We start from the raw sequence: 24,028 nt of genomic DNA, 5'->3' as shown, positions 1-24,028 counted from the left end.
TTGTCCAATGTCTTGAACAAACTAAGTTCTTCCATAATTCAGGCTCTTGGTCATTAATGATAATATTATTACTTTCACTTTATTTTTTAACTTACACATAAATTATTTGTTAATAATAAAAGCAAATATTTTTTTGATTGCTTAATATGTATCATCATATTTAATCCTTCCAATAATCTTACAACGCTGGTACTAAAATTATCCTTGGTGATTTGCTAAAACGTCAGTACTTTGGTATTTGCTGGAGCTACCATACTGGCACCCATGATTAGAATAACTTCAGTGGAATGAGGAGAACAGAAACCAGGCTGCAGGGGCCTAGTGTGGTGGCTCATGCCTGTAATCCCAGAACTTTGGGAGGCCAAGGTGGGTGGATCACCTGAGGTCAGGAGTTCAAGACCAGTCTGGCCAGCATGGCAAAACCCTGTCACTACTAAAAATATATTTATATAAATTAGCTGGGCATGGTGGTGGGCACCTGTAATCCCAGCTACTAGAGAGGCTGAGGCAGGAGAATCACCTGAAGCTGGGAGGCAGAGGCTGCAGTGAGCTGAAATCCCGCCATTGGATTTCAGCCTGGATGAGAGAGTGAAACTCCATCTCAAAAAGAAATCAGGCTGCAGGATGGTAAAGTTCTCTATCAGCAATAAAATTTCAAAATGTTAATTTGGGTTATCCAGATTTTGATGGAATTACATGCAAACTATTTAAGAAGAAATCTGTCACAAAGGCGAACCTTTAAAATCTTAAAAATAATGCAAACATTTTCTTTTACAGCATTAAAAATAGCATATTCAATTAAAATTTTAAATGCTTCCTATTTCTGCATTTAAATCTGATAAAATGATCAAAGAGAGTGACATTACATACACACATGATGAGTTTTTAATGGAAAAACTCACAAACCTTGAAACACACATTTTATTAAAAGGTAAAGGAGGAAAATGGCAATAAATTGTCCTTGTTATTCTAATTCCACAAACCAAACTTTTATGCAATAATACTGTGAGGCAGAAACTAGAATATATCAGAGTCATAGCCAGATTCTGTCCTTTTGGGGTTCACTGGCATAGCTAGCCAAAGAAACTGCTAGGCATGTGAAAAAAGTATCTTCTCCCAGCTTCGTAACAATAAAGATATTGAGTCTGCTCATTTGTAACTATGATCTCCCTTCTGCAAAATTAAATCAACTAAATCTCAGGTGGGAATTTCTGGTACTCTCAATCATAAGCTATAAATTTATTAGTTGATTTTCAATAGTCTTTGTTTCTATAGCAGCCCAAAAATATTACTTGAGCCTGCTAATTCTACATTTATTATATAGATGGCATCTTGAGAATTTAAAAATAAGCAAGTAGAGGTATCTTTGCTTTGCACATGGCAGACAAGGAAGACCGGATCTTAGAGGCTAAAATGCTGTGAAGTAAATTATCAAACATGAAAAAAATATTACCCAAAATGAGGTTTATTTTTTGTAAGAGCAAAGAAGGACTAACTCAAAGAAATCATTTTTCTAGGAGCTTCCCACTTACTGAAGGAAGGAAAACATAGGGAAACAAAATGCTGAAGGCACTGGAATTTATTATTTGTTGCTGTACAGTGAATGTTTGTGCCCCACCCACCCCAAATTATATGTCAAAATCCTAACTCCCTATGTGAAGGTATTAGGAGGTGAGGTCTTTGGGAGATGATTAGGTCACACATGCAGGGAGCAGTCTTGAATGGGGTCCCTTATAAGAGACAACTCAGGGAGTTCCCTTTCTCCTACCATGTGAGGACATGGCGAGACGGCATCATCTATGAACCAAGAAGCAGTCCCTCACCAGACAATGTACAGGTGTCCTGATCTTGACTTCCCAGCCTCAAGAACTATGAGAAATAACTGTTTGTGGTTTAAGCCACCCAGTCCACGATATTTTTGTTCTAGCAGCTTGAACTAACTAAGACATTTGTATTAAGGGAAGAGTTTGCTCTTTGGTCATATTTTCCATTTTCTCACATCTTTCAAACTCTGCCTTAACTTATACATTTCTCTTCTGTTCTCCATAATGGATTTTATCATTATTAAGTGTTCAGTACTTAGTATTTTGCAAATTCTTTAGTTATCTAGAGTATTTTTTGATCTCTATATAGAAAATGTTCTATAGGCTCTAAAGACAGGTAAAGAATGGGCATATATTATATCTATACAAAATGCAAATATAATATGAAGATTTTAAGGTGTAATAGTAACTTAAAAGCCCTTGGAGCAATTCCCTGATAAAACCCTGACTCCCTTGTAACTGCAGGGCACTTATCACTAACCTTAGGCCCTCTCACTTTCCATCATCTGTTTCTTCACTGGATCATTCCAATCCATGAATTCAGAGATTTGTACTAGTTAGAAATAGCTTCTTATATGGGACAAAAATCTGCCATTTTATAGTTTTGTCATAATGCTAACATTAGAAATTTATAAATGATAAAGGTATTTTTCAGATTCAGGATAAAGATACAAAAGGCATGTATTATTTAATAAATAGTGTTGAGTCAAGTTACCTGTTTGAAAATATAAAAGAATCTGTCTGAACGTGTACCATTGAAGAGCCACCCACAGTGAATCCTTAGAGAGGACACGTCTTGAGAAGGCCACAACAGTACCTCATGCTCCAGTATGAGTGTCCTGCTGGCACTGCAGAACGATAGCCAAGTGGCTACACACTCACTAGCCAATTTTCCACTTTCCATTACCCTCCACCTCAATATTTCTATACACCTATCAGCTCTTCCTCTAGAATACAAACCCATCCAATGCTCTCCATTTCCATGGCCAATACATTGGTTGCCTGAACTATGGGAATACTCATAACAGTTTCCTGCTTCCATTATTTCTCTCTTACAATTAATTTTCCATAGTATTCAGGGTGATCTGTTAAAAATATACATCAGACGTTACTCTCATGACTACCATCCTATATTGGGCCTCTCATTTAATTAGGAAAATAATCTAAACTTCTTAACACAACCTAGAAGACAATAATCTGGCTCCTGACTACCTCACGTAATCTCTTATCATTTTCTCTTATTTACTATGCTCCATTCATAATGGCTCTTTTTCAGTTCCTTAAACACACCAAACTGATTCCTGTCTCAGGGACTTTGCATTTGCTGCTCCTTCTGCCTGGAGAGGATATCTCCTCCATTTCCACATGACTGACTCCTGCAGGGTACTCACATTTGAGCTCAAATATCTTCTTTTTCTCCAAGTAGAGTCTAATGACCTTACTCTTCCCCTGTCCTCATTATATTCATCATGTTGCATTTTATTACTTTATAGAATATATTATTTCCTTACTTTCCTTTTTCATTGCATATCTGCTCCCCAGACTAAGTTCATAATAGCACCTTCATTTTCCTAGAAACCAGTACAATTAAGTACCTCATAAACATTTGTTGGATATATTTATTATATATATATATATATAATATATGCTAAACATGAGCAGGGGCCACTGCTAATTAGTGAGGCCTGAGACTAAAGGAGAATGTTTAGGGAAGAAGACCCACTTGGATTTAGGTCAAAGAACCAGCCCAGTATCAACTACTCATATAACTGCTTCTCACCCAAAGACAGCTTAATTGTCTCAGTGAGTCTTCAGTTGATTTTCCTGGGATTATCTATGTAATTGACAGAGATTAATATCAAGGACTAGCATCATATGCCACCGGGTGGGATTTACTAGTGCAGCACAGAAATACTGCTTATCATTTTAGGAGCCATATTACATGACTAACTCTTACGGGGTTTATTTTCTTTTAAAATTCCCACTTCTTTAATATTTAGTTTTGCCAACCTTATCGGTTATCGAACACATATGCTATATCTCCCTGCTTTATGGTTCTCACAAATATGGGCAGCAAGTTGTGGATGTCTTCATCCAAGTCACTGATTAATCCTTTAAACTATATTCTTTGTTTCAACTCCTTCAACCTTTTATGCATTTAAAAACACAATACTTATCAATCTCATTTCATTATTAAATTCAAAGGAATTTTAAGGGCCTTTCTTTGATGAATTGTTAAAATTAACATCTCCCCCAATCTATCCAATGTGTGTTAAGATGGATGCAATCTGTTTCTTGAGACCTTATTCTGGGTCTGGGAAATTCTGCCCCCCTCTTCTCAGTGCTCACTAGCCATGCTTCTCAGAATGCCTGCTAGACTTGTTTCCAGATGACCTCAAGTTCAAATTAGTTTATGATTAGACGTTAAATTTTTTTTCTTTTGAAAATCAGTACTATATTCTCCTCTTACCACTCTTTCCCATCCAGGATTTGAAACAAACACAGATAGTACTTAGCGAATCTCCTCTGTAAATCCTCTAAATAAACTGGGCTGTAAATCACTAAGAAAAAGAGCCTAGTGAGAACCATTTAGAATTACTTTATATCTGTGGCTTCAAATCCCTCCACATGTAAATAAACCAAAACCTTTTCAGTATTCACCTCTGGGTTTCAGTTATTTTTATTTGCTATGTCTTTTAACACAGAGCATTTATTAGTTTTATAATCACCCTTGATAACATCACTTCTGTTTTTTACTTATCCCTGAACGGATGCTATCTGATTGTTTTACCTTTCAAATATAAAGGATTTTTGGTTTTACTGTTGATGCGTGCACATTTTTTTTAAAACATACATGTGGTACTGCTCCAACATCCCTGCTAAGAGCTTTGCTGATTTTAACAATCAAGTATGTGATTCCACTGCTGTAAGCCAAGGTTAAACTTGATTCCACCAAATTTGTCTAAGTGTTGCTTCTCTGTATTAAAGCTTCAAGTTCACCCATTGTCTATCCAATGATATACAACCACGTGAAGCCATTAAAATCTTCCAGAAATTTATTCTCAAATTTTTTCTTCTTATGAATTACCAGCATATGATGATAAAGTATGTGAAGAGGCAAAATAAGTGTGAATTACTAATTTGAAAATTCTGCAACAGGTGTCACCTTAGTTTTAACACAGTCTTCTCTTCAAAGATATAAATTTAGAATCTTTGGGAGTAATTAATTAGATGCAACTGTGAGATGAACATCTATTACAGAGCTGGACACAGGAGTAGCCTTCAAACAATACCCTTTAATAGATACGAAAACAGAGAAACACAAAAGAGAATACATGAATATGTGAGACTAATTTTAAGATAAATGCAATTTGTAGATAGAGTTCTTTAATTTGACTAAAAAAGGAAAATGAAGATGTCTTAATATCTTTATCTGTCATATGCTTTATGCTATATTATGTAATATATTGGTTTGATTTTCTTTAATAAAATCATGTCATTCTAATAAACAAACCTTCACATAATATAAAAGTAGAAAAACTTGGACTTCTGAAACCTTCAATGTGATTGAAATACATAAAATAGAATAGCAGCAAAAGATAGAAATTAAACTCTCCATGATTTTGAGGACCACCTATTAGCAATGCTTCTAATTAACTTTTAAAGTTGTGATTTCTTTTGAAGTTAAAAAAAAATACTAAAGTGCAGGAGTCTTCTTTGATACTGAGTTTTAGTAAAGGTAAGTTTTTAAAAAATTTTTCTGGTTTAATTCAACACAATAATTTTAATGTGTAATTTACTTCTCTAAAGGTGAAATGGAAAACAACTTATCCAAACAGCATCATAAGAGAAGGGTCACTAGTCTGACAAAATTCTGCCTCTAAGGACCTTGGTGAATATTCTGGGACTATGAAAGCCAATTTTGCATATTGCAAACACTGACTTTTATAAGTAACAGATCTTTATAAGTGCTAATAGTGCAAGTTTAATTTGGTTAAGAAAAACAGGCATTTCCAATATTAAACAGATAATTAAACAATTTGGGTGTGAAAATACATAAGAACAATGTTTCTCACCTCAGTAATTTTTAAGTGTTAGTCTCACAAGAAACTGAAGTGTAGTAATTACTTATGTTCAATAGATGGCGACATTTACATTGTAGTTAGCAAACTAATATTTGCATAAACAGTATAATGAACCAGCAGAAAATAAAAGATCAATTACAAATATTTTATCTTTTGCAAGAGACAAAAACTACTTGATCATATACTCATTTTTTGGCCCATGGTGTTTTTTACAGGTTGGAAAACATTATTTTGTGGGAATGTATCTTGTTGTTCTATATTTTGGGGTAAGTCCAATTGCTAATTCTTACATCATGAAAATATGTGCAAATACCAGACTAGGAAATAATTCCTGCTTTCTCTGCATAGCTTATGAAGAATGGCAGCTTTAGATAATATACTCAACTAACGTGTTTTAACAAGGATATGTCACAAGAGACCAGTATGTTTGTGAAACACAGCAATAATGAAGACATGGGATGGGTCAGCAAACTGTGTTTCTTCATTAATCTATTTTGTGTGGGTCAGTGAATATCAACAAGCAAAGTTTAAAAAAAACTTACAAAACAGTATGTTCAGAAATATGTAATTTAAGCTTCCTAAATTTTCAATAAATATACAAAAGCAATGGGTTTCTCCTCAAGAAGTAACTTTATTCTTCCAGTGCTAAAATCCCATTCTAATGGCCTTCAGTCAAAAATCATGTGGACATTATTTGGTAGCCTATAATATAGAGGATAGCCTATAAGAAGATGGTTTCCCCCTCAACGTAACTGTTTCAGTTTGGGTATTGTAACTGGCAACCTGACTTTGAATTGTTTTTTTTTACTAAAGAGAGAAGCAGTCACTCCTCTCCTAATGAGCATTTGAATTCTTTGACAATAGGCGAAGCCATATCATACCATATAATTCTTAACCATTGATATGGTTTGGCTCTGTGTCCCCACCCAAATCACATGTGAAATTGTAATCCCCAAGTATTGAGAGAGGGACATGGCAGGAGATGACTGCATCATTGGGGTGGTTTTCCCATGCAGTTCTCATGACAGTGAGTTTGTTCGCACAAGTTGTGGTTGTTTAAAAGTGTGTGGCCCCTCCCCCTTCTCTCTCTCTCTCTCTCTCTCTCTCTCTCCTGCTCCGCCACTGGGAAGATGTACCAGCTTCCCCTTCACCTTCCACCATGATTGTAAGTTTCCTGAGGCCTCCCACCCATGATTCCTGTAAGTATGCAGAACTGTGAGTCAATTAAACCTCTTTTCTTCATAAATTACCCAGTCTCAGGTAGTTCTTTATGGCAGTATGAGAACAGACTAATACAACCATAATAAATATGTGAAAAATCAGAACCCATCATTCTTTAAGCAAGGGAGACAAAGACTGATAAAAATATGTTTTGATCATTATTTTAGATATCCTTTTGCTAAATTAAAATGCTACTTTGTACATATATAGCATTAAAAATTTTAAACTACATAGATTGATATTACTATTATAGTAGAAAATGAGAACATGGTGAGATCAAGAAAAACATTCTTTAACTGAAATTTGACAATATGATTTTTCAGCATAAACATGTGTGAGTGTGTGTAACATAATTATCTTTAAATAAAATTTTCTATGGTCTCCCATAATTCTCTATTCTGGTAGGCCACATATTATTAACTCTCTATTATTAATATATTATTGATAAGATGGCTCTTGCCTCTTTTAAATCAATGTTGTAGCTTAGATTCATAAATTTAAACATTTCCTTATTAATGATAAAAATTTTCTCTATTAGTATTTCTATTCAGAGCACTAACTAAGCATCTCACATGCCTATTTCTAAAATTGTTATTCTCTCCTCAGGGGAATTACCATGCCTCTTCATGTTGAAACACACCAAAAACACAAAGGAAGACATTAAAAAACAAATGTTCACTTAATGAAAAAAAAAGTCTTTTACAACTAATTAACAAACAAAATATCAAGATAAAAGTGTCAACTTTTGGCAATTAGATTACTCCAACAAAGTACAATTCCCTTTTCAAGTGACTTAGGTATGGTTTCACTTTACTTTCAATACAGGTATTAATGTTTTGCTATTTTAATGTCTTGATATTTATGTTGAACTTATATTGCATTAGAGATTGTGTGTGCCACGCTGTAAACAATTTCCCTAAAATTCAACTATTAGAGAATTGGAGAAATATGCCATTATATATGATTAGTAACTCTTAGTACCAAACGTGGTGGGGGATACTAAAATTCTTGTATTCAAAGAGCTTATACTCTAGTTGAGGAAAGAGAACATGGAGACAGGTACCTGTCATCCAAAGGAAAAAAGAAAGCACCATAAGAGAGATGAACACTTCCAAATTGGGTCCAAGTCAATAATTCTACTTAAGAATAACTTTTTCTTAAATGATAATCTATCAAAAGGAGGATTAGTATACAAAGACAGTTGGTGTATATTATGGACCAAACTGTATTCCTCTAGTATTCATATGTGGAAGCCCTAACTCCCAATATGACCATTTGGAGATAGGTCCTTTAAAGAGGTAATTAAGGTTAAATGAGGTCATAAGGGTGAGATCCTAACCCAATAGAACTGATGTCCTCATGAGAAGAAGAGAACCCAGAGCTTTCACTCTTCCTCTGTGCTCCCACAGAAAAAAAGCCACATGAGGAGACAGAGTGAGACAGTAGCCATCTATGACCATGAGGAGAGGCCTCAACAGAAACTAACCCTGCTGGCACCTTGACCTAGAACTTATGCTCTCCAGAACTATGAGATAATAAGTTTCTATTGTTGGCCAGGCATGATGGCTGAAGCCTGTAAGCACTTTGGGAGGCTGAGGCAGGTGGATTACCTGAGGTCATGAGTTTGAGACCAGCCTGGCCAATATGGAGAAATCCCGTCTCTACTAAAAATACAAAAATAAAAAAAAATTAGCCAGGCATTGTGGCAGTTACCTGTAATCCCAGCTATTTGGGAGGCTGAGGTGAGAGAATTACTTAAACCCGCAAGTTAGAGGGTGCAATGAGCTGAGATTGCACCATTGCATTCCAGCCTGGGTGACAGAGCAGGACTCCATCTCAAAACAAAAAAAAAAGGCCAGGCGCAGTGGCTCACGCCTGTAATCCCAGCACTTTGGGAGGCCGAGACGGGTGGATCACGAGGTCAAGAGATTGAGACCATCCTGGTCAACATGGTGAAACCCCGCCTCTACTACAAATACAAAAATTAGCTGGGCGTGGTGGCGCACGCCTATAGTCCCAGCTACTCGGGAGGCTGAGGCAGGAGAATTGCTTGAACCCAGGAGATGGAGGTTGCGGTGAGCCGAGATCGTGCCATTGCACTGCAGCCTGGGTAACAAGAGCGAAACTCCATCTCAAAAAAAAAAGTTTCTACTGTCCCAACCAACCAGTCTGTGTATCTTGTTGTGGCAGCCTAAGGTGACTGACAACAGTGTATTTCTAATTGAAGAAGTAGTTTACCAGAGATGAATTTGATCATCTTAACAACCACCTTCAAGAATAGTCATTTCATTGAATAGCTAGTCCTCTACTTACACAGCTACAGTTGCATCCAGGAAGAAATATCATGTCTATTAGAATGCCTTTTCCTTCCAATTTATACTATTACACTAAGACTCTTGTCTTTAAAGAGTTAAACTTGAGTCGGAAACTTAAGACATGTACACACATATCCATAAGACAAACTAGAAAAGCAAGTACCCAAAGAAAGGTAAAAATTACATAGCATTTAAGTTCAGAGGTGAGAAGATTATTTCCACTGTGTGGTGGGGCAGTGGAGAGGGTGCTCTGTAGGTGAGAATGCATGATTATGGGAAGGAATAAGAAAATCTAGGCCAGATGTGGTGGCTCACATCTTCAATTCCAGGTCTTCAATTCCTGCCAGTAGAGGCAGGCAGATCACCAAGAGTTCAAGACCAGCCTGGGCAACATAGTGAAACCCCGCCTCTATAAAAAATTAGCCAGGTGTGGTGATGTGTGCCTGTAGTCCCAGCTGCTCGGGAGACTGAGGTGGGAGGATCACTTGAACCTGGGAGGTTGAGGTACAGTGAGCCATGATGGTGCCACTGTACTCTAGCCTGGGTGACAAAGAAAGACTCTGTCTCAAAAAAATAAAAATAAAAATAAAATCTTGGAAAAGGGAACATTTACACTCAATCCAATCATTCTCAGTAGCACACATCTGGAATATTGGGCTGGATGATTCTTCAGTTTGTAGGATTCTTCACTGCGTTACAAGACATTTAGTATCTTTAGCTGCCAGTAGCATCTTCCTTCCTTTTAATATCTGTACATTACCCTATACATTTCCAAAGGCTACTCAGCAACAGAATCTCCCCAGGAGAGAACTAGAGGTAAACTTTAAAGGATGTGAAGAAAACAGCAGATGTGTTTAAACAAAATTTATTAAGTGATGAATTAAATGGCTAATATGTAAGATTCCAAAATGCTATATATGGAAGACCATAACATGGGATATCATAATATTTTAAGTGCTGCTTTCCTGTTAAGTGTTGATTACATTTACTTGGTAAATCCTAATTTCCCATTTTGAAGCTTCTCATTTCATTGCTTCGTTCACATCTCTCTGATTATATTTGATTTCTAAATTCATCTGCTTGCTCATTACTCTCAGGCTGCCTGTGATGAAGTCAACAAATAATCATCCTTTACTTGAGGCAAAGAAAAAAAAAAAAAAGAAAAGAAAATGCATGTTCCTTTTGACTTCCACATACCTTTCAGGCTTCTCTTAACTGATCTTTTACTTTGAAGACTTCTAAATGCTGTGTTTGTGATCTGGGTTGAAGATTTAAGGAGAAAAGATGAGAAGTGACCAAGACAAAGAAAATGATGAGAAGACGAATAAAAGAGACCCTGTGTAACTGAGGTCTAAATTGGGATCTAAAAAATTATGATTCTTTTGCAGATCAGGTTCTCCAGAAAGCAGAGCTTAGCATGCAGGATGCGTATTAATAAATGTCTCTAGGATCAACAACTGTGAAGGGGAAAGGACAGGAAAGGAAGCAGGAGTGGGCAGGAGAGGTGGAGTTGCCAAAACAAGACTTAGGACAGCCTCAGCTGACTCCACAGCAGCTCCTGAGCTAGAATGGTCCCCTCCAAGTTGGGCTTAATATGACTGGGTATTTGACTTCCCTCTCCTCCCAATCAATCTGTTCACTGAACGTGGGCAGCCCCACCAAGCCTAGGGCCTTGAAGAGGGGCTGTCTGCAGCTGAGGTGATTTGTGAAGGGGCTGGCACATGAGGGTTGTCTGCCCACCACACTCGCAGCAGCAGGGTATCAAGTCTTCCACGAAGTGGTATCTGAGTGGGCAGCACAGTGTCCACCACAGATTCTAGCTCCATATTTTAAAGAAGTGGAAATGGGGGTCAGAAAGTAATCAGTGAGTCACAAAGCTCAGTCTAAAACCCAGAATTTATCACTTGCTGCTTCTTACTACTTCTAACCAAGAAAAAAAAAATGCTATGATCCCTATTTTGGAAAGAATGTGCAAGGAAATATTTATTTGGTTTAAGGAATTTTCTGGAATGGGGTAAACAAAAGGAAAGTCCAGATAATTCTAGCCAAGATTTTACAGAGAAGACTAAATCATCGAATTCATCACTATTATGAAGAGCATCATATGTCAAGTTCTTTTTTGTTTTGTTTTGTTTCTTTTTGTAGAAAGTGATTTATTTAGAGAGAAACCGGAGAAGGAGAGAGAATAAAACAGCTAACTCTCACACTGAGTGAGAGAATCCAGAAAGATGGAATCCAGGAGAGGAAAGGAGCTTCCACACTGAGTAGAAGGGAATAGAGAGAGATGGAGTTTAGGAGGGGAAGACAGGCTTCCACAAGAGAGTGTGGAAGGGGCATATGTCAAGTTTTATACATCAAAGTGTTTTCGTATTTTCTATATGGCTTTATGTATGCTCTATAGGATATTCTGTTTGTGTTCCCTACATACATGTTACCAACCTATATTGTATTTATGCTTCTCTTTTCTAGGTCTTCACTGGGTCTCAACAGGAAAAATATTAAATTGTTAATAATCAGGACTGGCACCAACTAGGTGAGCGCACTTCATTTAGCAGCCTGACTAACCTCCCTGTTTCTTCACTTTCTAATTCTATTTGGAAGCAATTAGATATGATATAATAGTTTCCTACTTAAAATGCTATGGATAGTAATGAGAATATAAGTGTTTTGTCCATGTACACAGGAATTCTGTTTCTCTACCACACTTCCCTGCCTAGCCTGGACTCCAGCCACACTGACCTTTCTGTTCTGTGTTCTTGCCATGCTCCTTTCCACATGTCTCTCCACCCTCAAATTATCACATGGCCGACTCCTTTTCCTCTCCCAGCTGCTGGCACTAAGGTCGTTCTCCTCAGAGGTCCACATAATCTAAAGTAATCCTTCCTTGACTAAGCCAAATTTATTTTATATTAACTTATTATCTTGGTAACACAATTAGCTCATATCATCTTGCTTAAACATTTATCTGTTATTCACTATTGTATCCCCAACACATTGATTAGTGCCTGGCATTTACATATTCAGTAATTATTCATTTGAAAGAATGAATGCTGGCAATGAGTAAATATTTACGATTTATATGATTTTAAATACATGTCAGAAACACAATAATTACAAAATTATATATCTGGAGGGAAAAGCAATTCATTCTATATTTTTGAAAATTTTTGATTAAAAGAAGGAACTGCTACTGTGACCTACTACCACAATTTTTATTAAACAAGCTCTAAGATGTCTATATATCTGAGCCTTCCTAAAGAGCATAAAAATGCATCAAAGAATGCTTCTGTTTCCACAAAAAAAAGTAATTTTTGAGGTAACAAAAATACATTGGACCATGGTGAGACACTCAGTCTTCTGAATGATAAAACACTGTAAGAAAAAAATGTTGAAGCCGGGTGCAGTGGCTCACACCTGTAATCCCAGCACTTTGGAAAGCCAAGGCTAGTGGATAACTGGAGGTCAGGAGTTCGAGACCAGCCTGGCTAACATGGTGAAACACTGTCTACTAAAAAAAATATGAAAATTAGCTGGGCATGGTGGTGCATGCCTGTAATCCCAGCTACTCAGAAGGCTGAGGCAGGAGAAGTGCTTGAACCTGGGAAGTGAAGGTTGCAGTTAGCCGATATTGTGCCATTGCACCCCAGCCTGGGTGACAGAGCAATACTCCGTCTCAAAAAAAAAGAAAGAAAGAAATGTTGAAAACATTCTTGAGAGAAACTTCCCAATTTCACCTTAAAAACAAGCCTATAGTGGGTGTGGAACAATGAGAACACATGGACACAGGGAGGGGAGCATCACAAACTGGTGTCTGTTGTTGGGGAATAGGGGAAGGACAGCAGCGGGGTAGCGAGGTTGGGGAGGGATAACATGGGGAGAAATGCCAGATATAGGTGATGGGGGGATGGAGGCAGCAAACCACATTGCCAGGTAGGTACCTATGCAACAATCCTGCATGTTCTGCACATGTACCCCAGAACATAAAGTGTAAATATATATATATAAACAACAAGCCTATAATGAAGAAAGTCTGTATAGGAGAGACAAACAAAAGCAAGTCATAAATTAGGTCACCAGATTTACAATAATATTTTTGCAAGAAGCTTTTATAATTTTTGGCTAGCTTTTAAGCTAAGAATATAAGATGTCCCAGGAGATTCACTGAGCTCAGGAATTCATCTTCTGACAGGGTCAAATGGAATGTCCTGTATGATCCTGGCTGAACATTTATCCTCATACTCAAGTGCGAATCATTCTATTTATCTAAGTCTATGCTTTCAATGAAACACTAAATACTTCATTTTTAATTATGCAACGTATTAAATTTTTATTTTAATTACAGCTGTTTTAAGTTTTAACTTGATACATGTTGTCTTGTCTGTATTAGGGAAAATTTTTTCCATTTACCTAAAATTCTTTTGAGTCATTCTTTCTATCAACTCTGCAGTTATTCTAGAAATTGGATTCTTGGTGGAAAATACCATGTTTACTCTACCACACCATTTAATTCTTTGAGGCTTTAAATTCTATCATCTTTCAGACATCATCTTTTGGGATCCAGAAAGAATTACTGGGTATAGGAAAGCCTGGTCTAAGAAAGTAGATTTTCTTACAGAGGCCAGAGACATAGTTATAACTGGGATTGATGTCAGCATCATAAAAACCAAGCAGGCGGGACCTCTGGCTTAATATCTGAAGAAGAACTGATACAATAAAAGACAGATGTCTTACATATTATGAAGTATACTAGAAATGAGCATAGATAAATCCTAGAATTATTTTAAAATGCATTTGATAGGACAAATTTTATCAATCACTATCTAAGATTAATGTTAGTTTCTCCAAATTATCAGTAAGTTGTACTAGACTATTATATCACTAAAGTGAAAGAATACCTCGAAAAATAAAAATAGACCCTTGAATGCAGGCAAGGTCCTTCAGTAGTATTTTCACATAAATAATAATTCTATGTTGTGCAATAGTCAACTGATCTTATATGTTACTCACATAGGATACTAAATATTGTAATAATTCAGGGGGAAATAATCAAACATGATCATTTGCCATGTTTTATACTCATATTTTAGTAACTTCACAAAGTTAAAAATGTTTCCAAATGAAATGTCAGAGAATTATTTATTTTACCCAGTTATATTGTAACAAGTCCTGGATGGCACTGTGTCTAGCCTCAAGGAAACAGAACAAGTACAAAGCCAAGTTAAAGGCAACTTTATTACAATACTTTTCAAAACTTCAAAATGTGTTTATTACTAAATTTAGCTCTAACAAATAATACACTATATTACAAGGCAGAAAGCATTTCTGGTCATATATTTAGCTTCCATGTATTGCCCAAAACACAGCTTCCTAGGAATAGCAGCAATGCACAGTAATTTATATCACTAAGTAAAGTATTTCTCTGATGTCTCATAATGATTCATATTGTAATTTATTTTACGTTTTTCTGATAAAAAAAGCAAAGGTATCCTTTCTATATCTTATTAGTTAATACCTAGAAATTGTCTATACTCTAAAAACATCCACTAGCTTAGAGATATTTCCTTTGATAGGAAATAGGATTTGCAAATCCAACCAAACCAAAGAACACTGTGTTTCTCCATTGCAAATAGGGATAAAATTCTCTTCTTTCCTTTTTCAGGAGCCAAATCTGGACTTCCTCCTCTTCATACAGCCATCCTTAATAGTACCTACTTTAAAAGATACCTAAATCTACAATGCACTCTTCTTTAATAAAGTCTTCTCTGTTTATTCTTGCCTCCTTATATTTACTTATTTAGAATAATTTATAATCAACTTTGAACATTACATAATAATGAACTTATAAAGTAAACTTGGGAAATGTTAATAATAACATAAAGGAAGTATTTTCCAAATTAGACAAGGATATTATTTGCCCATTATCCTCTGCTTCAACCAATCAACTAACCAAATTCAACTTATGAAAATAATTCATTTTCCAAGGTTACTACCCTAATAGCAAGAAAAACAGATATAAATCCACTGAATAGATCTAGTCCCTTAATTTTCTTTTTTTTTTTTTTTCAGTTTTACACTTGTGAGCTACCAACTAGCACAAAATATGTTCATCTTCCTTTTCTCACAACAATAGGAAATTGTTAGAAAAGTATAGAAAAAGTTCTATTTTTTCATAAGGCAAATTTAATACAGATTTTGCTATGAAGTTGAAAAAAATGTAAATGAAAAGGTATGTGCTGGCTGCTTGGGGGGCAAGGCTCATAAATCACTGTACGTTAAGAGCACGTGCTGAAACTTCATGGTGCCAGTCACGTAATTTTGTGTATTTGGGACTAAAGACGTGAAGGGGTATCTTTTCCCTGTGGAAATAAAAAAAAGAGTGATAGAAGAGTCATAAGAGAAGGAAAAAGGTTCTAGGCTAATTCCATCATGCAGAAAACATGCCTTATATAAGCTTAATTTCACAGAGCTGTTTTATTAAGTGGCAAAGATTTTAAGGGTAGAGCATTTTTAGAAATATAGAAATTAATCCATAGATCCCTCTTGGAAACATACATTTTTACACTCAAAATAAAGTGACTGCAAGACAACACATGAGCTCATTCACAGAGATGTATTGTTAGCAAAGCACCACGAAATACACCCTTCTGCCCACTTCTTATTTCAATACTAAGGAAAACAAGCCTTAAAATCCAGATAATATCTACTACTGTAAAAATCCGCAAGTTGTACGTTTAGGTCACACAAAAGGCAACAAAGTTAAATGCTTAGCTTCTAGTTGCAAAAATAAAATGCCATACCATTACACTTGACAATGTGAAAAACCAAATTGAGATCATTCATGAAAGGAAAACATTCAATTGACAAAAAGATGGAGAACTTACTTTGCCTTCTTTGTATTATCGGTTTCAGATTCTTTCACTGAAATAAATAAGCAATATCCAACATTAGTTTGTTTTGTTTAACTTCAAAATCACATAAGCAATTACCTGCACCAATCAATATCAAATGTTCAAGTTTCATGGAGCCACTAAAATGAATTCCATAGTAGCCTGTTATTGGTTATAAACCATAGTTAGTACAACTACTATTATTTCTATACTTTTCAATGTTACTCTCCTGGACTGGTGCCTTATTTATTTATTTATTTATTTATTTATTTTTGAGACAGAGTCCCTCTGTTTGTTGCCCAGGCTGAAGTGCAGTTGCATGATCTCAGCTCACTGCAACCTCTGCCTCCCAGGTTCAAGCAATTCTTCTGCTTCAGCCTCCCGAGTAGCTGGCATTACAGGTGCCCACCACTATGCCTGGCTAATTTTTGCATTTTTAGTAGAGACAGAATTTCACCATGTTGACTCGAACTCGTTACCTCAGGTGATCCACCCACCTCAGCCTCCCAAAGTGCTGGGATGACGGGAGTGAGTCACCACGCCTGGCTTGGACTCTTATTTATATTACCTGTATTATGTACAGCACATTTTAAAAGCAAATGGTCTTAGGGTTGTTTTCTGACAACTACCAATCAGTCTAAATATTACTCTCTGTGGCAAAAAAAAAAAAAAAAAAAAAAAAAAATCCATTCATCCATTAGGATACCGAGAAGTTCACTCACAATGTTCAGTCCCAGTGATCTGAGCAAGGATTCGGAAAGAGCGAGACTGAGTTGTTCCAGTCCTTGGACGCCAGTCTTCAGTATCTTCAATCAGTCTCTTCTTGCTGGCATCGCTGTGAGTGGGTATATGATAAAACTCTGTATTGCGCTCCACAATGTGTTTTCTTGGTGGGCTAGGGTTAAGAAGAAAACAAAAAGAATTAAAAATCATAAAATTATATTAAAAGGATAAAATATCTTCTACTAAATTATTTATAATTTATGTTTAATCTTCAGTGTTCCTTTTATATAAACAGTTTGCTTTGCAAGTATATTTGGCCTCAATTGTTTAAAAGATCTGTCTAAAATAGACTAGGTTTTTAAAATTATAAGTTAAAAACTGCACTTATAATGTTAATATAAAATAATGCTATAACAATGTATTCAACAGAAAGATTACCGTTTAGGTGGAATTTTCCTTTAAATTGGCAGAGGAAGGCAGCAGAAGAAAAGATTTCCAACATGAAGAAAAAGGAAAGGAAAATGATAAGAAAAAAAAGAAGACAACTAGAAAATGAAAGTCCACAGAGTGAAAATCAAACTTGAAATTATTTGTATCGTTCATTGTATGCCATAAAAAACACAGATGTGGACTATATTCACAACCACTGTTAATATCAGTATGCTGCTAGAATATACTGGCTTTCATGAAATTAAATGATCGAATCTTCACTAGGCCCAGGAAACATGTATGGTTTAGTAGAGGCTACATGAGCAATTCCAAACACAACTTTGGAACAAGTCCGAACTATTATTTTCTATAGTTTTCTCATTCATATGCACAGGTATTCCTTATTCTAAAGAAAGCTGTGTGTGGGATCGACATAATGAAAAGGAGGTATGGCATATTAGCAACTACTGAAATATGTATTAAAAGATCAGAATTTACAGCTTGGCTCTAAGACTCTTTAGAAAGTCAGTCTCTTGAATATCACATACAAGATAGTGCTGTTCTGAGGATTAAATATGTGAAAAAGATGTGTAAACTACAGAGTTTAGGAACTTTGAGTTTACTACAAACATATTTTCTTTTAACAGGGCATAAATACAAAGGAATTTGCAATATATATTTCTGTATAATATATTGAACATAATGACTAGTCTCCACTTCTTCCCCCTCAAAATAGGGCAAATGCAAATTTTTGGAGGCTATGAGTTTAATTTCAAAAGAGAAAAAGAAACATGAGTCTGGATTAGCAGACTACTGGCACAAGATCTGAGTACAGAAAGTGTTATAAATGTAGTCTGATGTGAGTGGCAACACCTGCTAGGTTCAACTGCCTGTTAGAAAATCACAGTGCTATCCGCAGGCCAAATGACTGTTACCATTTAATAGTTAATGCAACCAAAGCTGTCTCAGCACACTGGAAAAGTTTCTCCCCAGTGAAGAACATGATAGAATTAAAGTTAGTAACACTGGCTTAAAGTCAGATTTAGTATGTGCTTTATGCAAGTCATTTCTCTAAGCTCAATTTATTTCCTCATTTGAGAAATAAGACTTGCATCTTAAAGGGTTATTTAAGAACAAATAAGAGTAAGTAAGTAAAGTGCTTTCCTCCATATATAACATGCAGTAATGATCATCATAATGTATTCTTTTATGATTACTAGAAAATCAATGCAATACGTGTTCTAACACTATGAATAATCTGCATATATAAAATAATAAAATCAATATTTATGCACAAAATAGTAAAAACTACTGTAACTTATGGTAATATGGTAACATCATATGATTCCATAAGTAAAATATCTAAAAGACCTTCCACTAATATTGAACAAAGCCTAATTATTTTAAAAATGGACAAAACATTTTAAAATTAGGAAATAAGCATAGATTTCTTAATAAACACTCTGTCTCTGGCAGACATAAAATAGACAACTCTTTATCTTATGCATGTACTTGAAAAATTTTACATTCAGCTACTAAACTTACTATAGTTTTAAATTTCTCTACTAGTATTGAGTGTAGTTTACTCTTAAATGATGCCAATTTCAAACACAAGACTATTTTATCCTCTATAAAAAGTTTGGTCTCTAAAAACAAAACAACGGTGTCAAGCTAAGATACCAAGACTAATACAACAACACCACCTAAGCAGCATTTTTAGCTATCACACATTTGTAAAAAGTACAGTACCCCTTAGATGCTTTGTGTTGTTTATCACCCCTTAAGGTCTCATGCCAAATGATGAGAAGTTTCTAAACATTTACTAGTGCTTTCTGATTCTGAAACTCTAGAGTGTGATGACTATAATGAAGGAAAAGAAAAATTTCAATAATTTTATTTTAAAAAATGCATTTGGGTTAGAATGTAAACTTTACTCTCAAGAGCAAGTAATTTATTTCAAAATATAGACATTAAAATATTAATAATAATAAACTAAAGGAAAGCCGAAACTACTGTTCTAACTCCATTATACACTCTCCATACTACTCATGTATCCCAATGAATAATCGGTTAACTTACTAAGTTTTTCATTACAGAAATGTGGGTGTTCCAAACATACCACTGATGCATACAAAATTCTCTAGCATAAAAAAAAAATGCTTCTTATGCTCTTTAACATTTTTGAGAATTCTTGTAATGAGAAGATCCTAACAAAATATGCTGGTAGTGTTAAATGGAAAGAAGGAAAGTTACAGAGACAATTACAAAGTGAACCATTGGTTAAGTACTTACACAGTGCCAGGGTTACTGAGGGAGAATGATATACACACAAAAAAAGATGTGATAGAGTAGAGAAGACATTGATGTTCCCCAGAAGATGAACAACAGACAAAGAAGGGGAAAAAAAGAAGAAAAAGAAAAGAAAATGAAATAAAATTCAAAACAATGATTTTCAGTGAAGATGTCACACAAACAACATGCTTCAAAATAATCATATAAACATAGACAAAAAAATGAACAAATGTTAGTCAAAATTCTACTACATTGTTACAATCAAGACAACAGTTTTGTTCCCCACCCCACAAAACAATGAAAACTATTTTATATATTAATGCCAATTCAAGTATCAAGTGACCACTATTTTTAAATGTACAAGGTTTTATAAAAATCATTTAAACAAGAATCCAAATTCTTATTATGTTCTTAACAAAGGACGGAAAGCAATCAGATATAAAATGTAGAAATAGATCATTTTAGAATCACTTTGAAAATCAGAAGAAAGAGAAATATCTTTCAGTCTCACATAATAGAAGTATGTATTAATAGCAAGTATATTTTCTGACATGAATTATCCTGAATCATATGTTATTTTTAAAAATGTCATTTGAAAATTTTATTGTTTCTTAGTAGTGATTATGATGAAAAATGTAGGAAGAACAGTGGAACATGAATAATGAGTTATCACTCAATTTTCTTACTCTCCCCTGTCCCTCATTACTAACATCCTCATTCACAACCAAGTTCCAGTAAGTGATTTGTGGGAATTCCATAGTTCTGTATTATAAGTGACATAATTATTGCCCAGAAGGCATGTTTGATAAGACATTGTAAAGGAACTAAGTTAGTAACACCTGAAGAGAGGGAGAACTTCAAAACATAATTCATTCACATAGCCTATTAAGTGCAGAATCGTTAAAAACACAGTCAAATTACATTGAGGATAGAAAAGACTAAAGTATAAACTGTATAGTTTGCCAAAGAACACACTACAGTATTCTTCAGTTCTACAGTGATGTTTAGTCAGAGTAAGTTACAATTCATTACAAACATAGTAAGAAAAACTGCCTACCAGTTTTAATGTTAAAACTGGTCAGTGTTGCTATATTTCTACATGTCAAAATCAGTTTCATAAACTCAACAGAGGGCTGAGTTATAATGAGTGAGGGTGAGATGCAGGATTAAGTTGGTCTCAATAGTTTGCTTGTTTTTACTCTTCCGTAGGCACAAGACACAGCATTCTCTCTTCTGCCTTGTTATTTTAAGTAGCAGGGAAATCATTTTGCAAAATAACCTCATCTTGAAAAGATGAGAGTTGAATCTTAGATGTATATTTAAACATTCTAAAGTCTAGGAAAAATGTTTTATATTAATATGAAGTTAAGGGGGTGGTCAAATGTTCAATAGTGTGGTGAGGGGCAGCAACTGGAGGGTTGACTGATTTCAACCTAAAGGTGACAATCTGAATATGTCAAACAAAGATTTTTACATATTTTAGAAAATCTGCCTAAATGAAATAGTTCATCATACACAGCAGTGGCAAATGTGCTAACATGATAGCCAGGTGATCTGGCTTCTCATTCTGGCTGTGCTGCCCACTTTCCCCCATGCCCTAGGCAAGCTGCAACCTACAGAAGCCTCATTTTCCTCAACAGTGAAATCAATGACAAATTCTCTATCTTTCAGACTTCCTCTAAGGATTTATGTTTAACACATTTGAAGGCATTTTGAAAACTAAACAAATACAGGTTTATTGTTGGAACAGATTCCCCAACTGCTTAAAAAAAAAAAAGTGGGGAGGAGTATCTAACCGAATTGTAGTACATGCACATTAATTGATTCATATAACCTCAATTCAATTCTATAATCATTAAGAATAAATACTGATTCAAAGTCACAGAAAAAAGTCAAAGTCACAAGCAGGTGACACAGGGAAAGGCACATCAAAATTTGGCTACAGAAGAGCTAGGATCAAATATTAGCTCTATTACTTTTAAGATATGCGACTTGAAAAAGGTATGTAATCTCTTGGCATCAGAGTTTAAAGAATCAAATCACATAATGCATTTAAAAACACCTAAAACAATGCATAGTAATACCTAATAGATTAATGAATCTTAACCCTGAATTAAAAAAAAAAATTCTATCTAACTTAAATGCTTATTTTTCCAAATCCCATTTCCCCCCTTTACAAGTCAAACATTTTTTACACTGGAATCTAGTAACTAGCCTAAGTCTTTGTGCAGAAGAATTTAAATGGACAAAAAATTAAACAGGGTTTGGGGATGTTTACATTGGTGTGCAATATTCATATATATATATACACACACACACATACATATACCATAAAACTGTTCAATTGGTGATATCACAGCCACATTAGAATGAAGTTGCTCCGATAATTCAGAAGTTAATTATCTTGGATGTGTCCCAAGATAGATAGTTTGTATTTCCAATTCTACATTATAGTTTGATACTAAAGAAATTTTAGTACACATTCAGAATAACCATGTTAACTAATAAAAATTATTTTAAGTTCTTATCTAATGTGATTTTTATGTATTTTTAAAGCTAGTAATCATTAGCCAGTGTTGTGTCAATACCAATGGAACACAAAAGTGAAGTATGAAAGTTATACCATATTGATTCCCAACATCTACACCAACAGTGACATTTAATAAGTTGGTAATTACCTTTCTTAACACATTTCAAAGACGTGTGGACTTTCTATTACCACTGACACACAAATGTACATATAGAGGTCTGGACCTGCCAGCAACATTGAATTAAAACTCTCTGGAAAAATCATAAAGGTTCTTAAGAGACTTCACCATTGGCTTTTGACAATAATTTGGACATCAACTCAGTTTTACATATGTTATTCACTAGTGGTATAAATGTTTATGCTTTCTCTTCTATCTTTGTGTTCTACCAGTCTTGACTGATATAAATTACATTCTCCCAAGCACTGCTTCTTTTACATTAATATATCGCAAACCCCATATATGTTTTATGACTTATGTTAAACACTACTATTTATTACTATAAAGCAATTCACCACAACATAGCAATGCAAACCAAACTTACTGAAAACACTAAATGTGGTTATTCTAAATTATAGCTCTTTTGCAAAATTTAGCTTAATTTTGCAAAAATCAGGCATTCATGCTGTTTACTCATATATAAATCACCATATTTCCTCTCCAGTAATGCAGATACTAACTTTGTCACTTGCGTTTTCTGCAAAGAGAAAAGTATTTTAAAATATTACTACCACATCATTATATTTTCAGTCTTCCCGGGTTCTTCAAAATACCACACAGGAGCTGTTAGAAGAAATTTCAGTCCAACAACATTAAAAATCTTATAAGATACTAAAAGACTTACCTCTTGAAAGCAGTGGCACATTATAATGCAAGGATATATGGAAAGGGAAAAGGTAAATCACTTAAACTACTTGATGCAAAACAAGTCCTATTTTGCTCTTAGTAGAGTAAGGAGAGTAGTTAACGAAAACTGCCAGCCATGACCAATAATTTGTACATATAGAAGAAAGATTTAAAGTTTCTTAACATGCCTTAATCCTTACTCATAAGAAGGAACAGGAATACTTACATACTATTATTTTAAAATATTCTAAAAATATCAACAACATGTACAGATTTCATGCTATTAGGATGAATACCTAATTATTTCTTAGCAATGATGCTTCACATCTGTTTATGTCTTATGTTTATCAATCCTATACAAATTTGTGTAAAATATCTATCAAACTAGCCAGCTACCTTAAATCATTTAAAAACTAATAGTCTTCCTGGTGCTTTGAGGAAAAAGACAAGTTAAGCATTTAACTTTACATCCTTCTGAACGCTTAAATTTTTGATCATTGATATGTATTGTTTTTAAAATTAAAAAGTAACTAATATAACTATAAAGTAACAACTCTCAACTTTAGAAAAGTTTTGTTGCACTATTTTGCAATAATATAAAAATCTGGAAAATATAATAGTAACAAGTTTGATGCTGATTCCTGAAGAAGTTTGACAGCTCATGCAAAAAATGTATCCATTAATAGCACAAAACACCTACTCTTCAAAATGACACATCACTGACCAGTAAAGTGTGTAATTTATTTTTTTTCCTATAATCTAAATATAGTGAGAGAAAGAAAGGGCACTGCCAATGTGTCTCAGAGTTTCACAGACAATACACTTTATTTTCAGAGTAATCAAGTTTTTACTGTCCTAACATCTGGACAATATTTGAAA

General features: G+C 34.8%; 1 protein-coding gene across 11 annotated transcripts in view; it reads right to left on the bottom strand.

Annotated features, from left to right (window-relative positions):
- Positions 1 to 24,028, bottom strand: part of PDLIM5 (PDZ and LIM domain 5) — a 220,485-nt gene that overhangs the window by 70,164 nt on the left and 126,293 nt on the right. For 3 of the 11 annotated variants that reach the window (XM_012437702.3, XM_012437697.3, XM_012437704.3), the window contains exons 6-7: positions 17,054 to 17,226; positions 16,326 to 16,362 (exon numbers count right to left, since the gene is read on the bottom strand). In XM_012437702.3, the coding sequence (XP_012293125.3) occupies positions 16,326 to 16,362; positions 17,054 to 17,226 (210 nt within the window). Of the gene's footprint in view, positions 1 to 14,657; positions 15,801 to 16,325; positions 16,363 to 17,053; positions 17,227 to 17,492; positions 17,511 to 19,775; positions 19,791 to 22,983; positions 23,001 to 24,028 lie in introns of those variants that run through there. The other 8 variants (XM_012437695.3, XM_064369296.1, XM_012437696.3 and 5 more) reach the window with 6 other exon arrangements.

This window comes from Aotus nancymaae, unplaced genomic scaffold (assembly GCF_030222135.1).
Source record: "Aotus nancymaae isolate 86718 unplaced genomic scaffold, 86718_ANA_hifiasm-v0.15.2.pri h1tg000006l, whole genome shotgun sequence".
NCBI classification, from domain to species: Eukaryota; Metazoa; Chordata; class Mammalia; order Primates; family Aotidae; genus Aotus; species Aotus nancymaae.
This window is presented reverse-complemented; position numbering and strand designations above follow the sequence as displayed.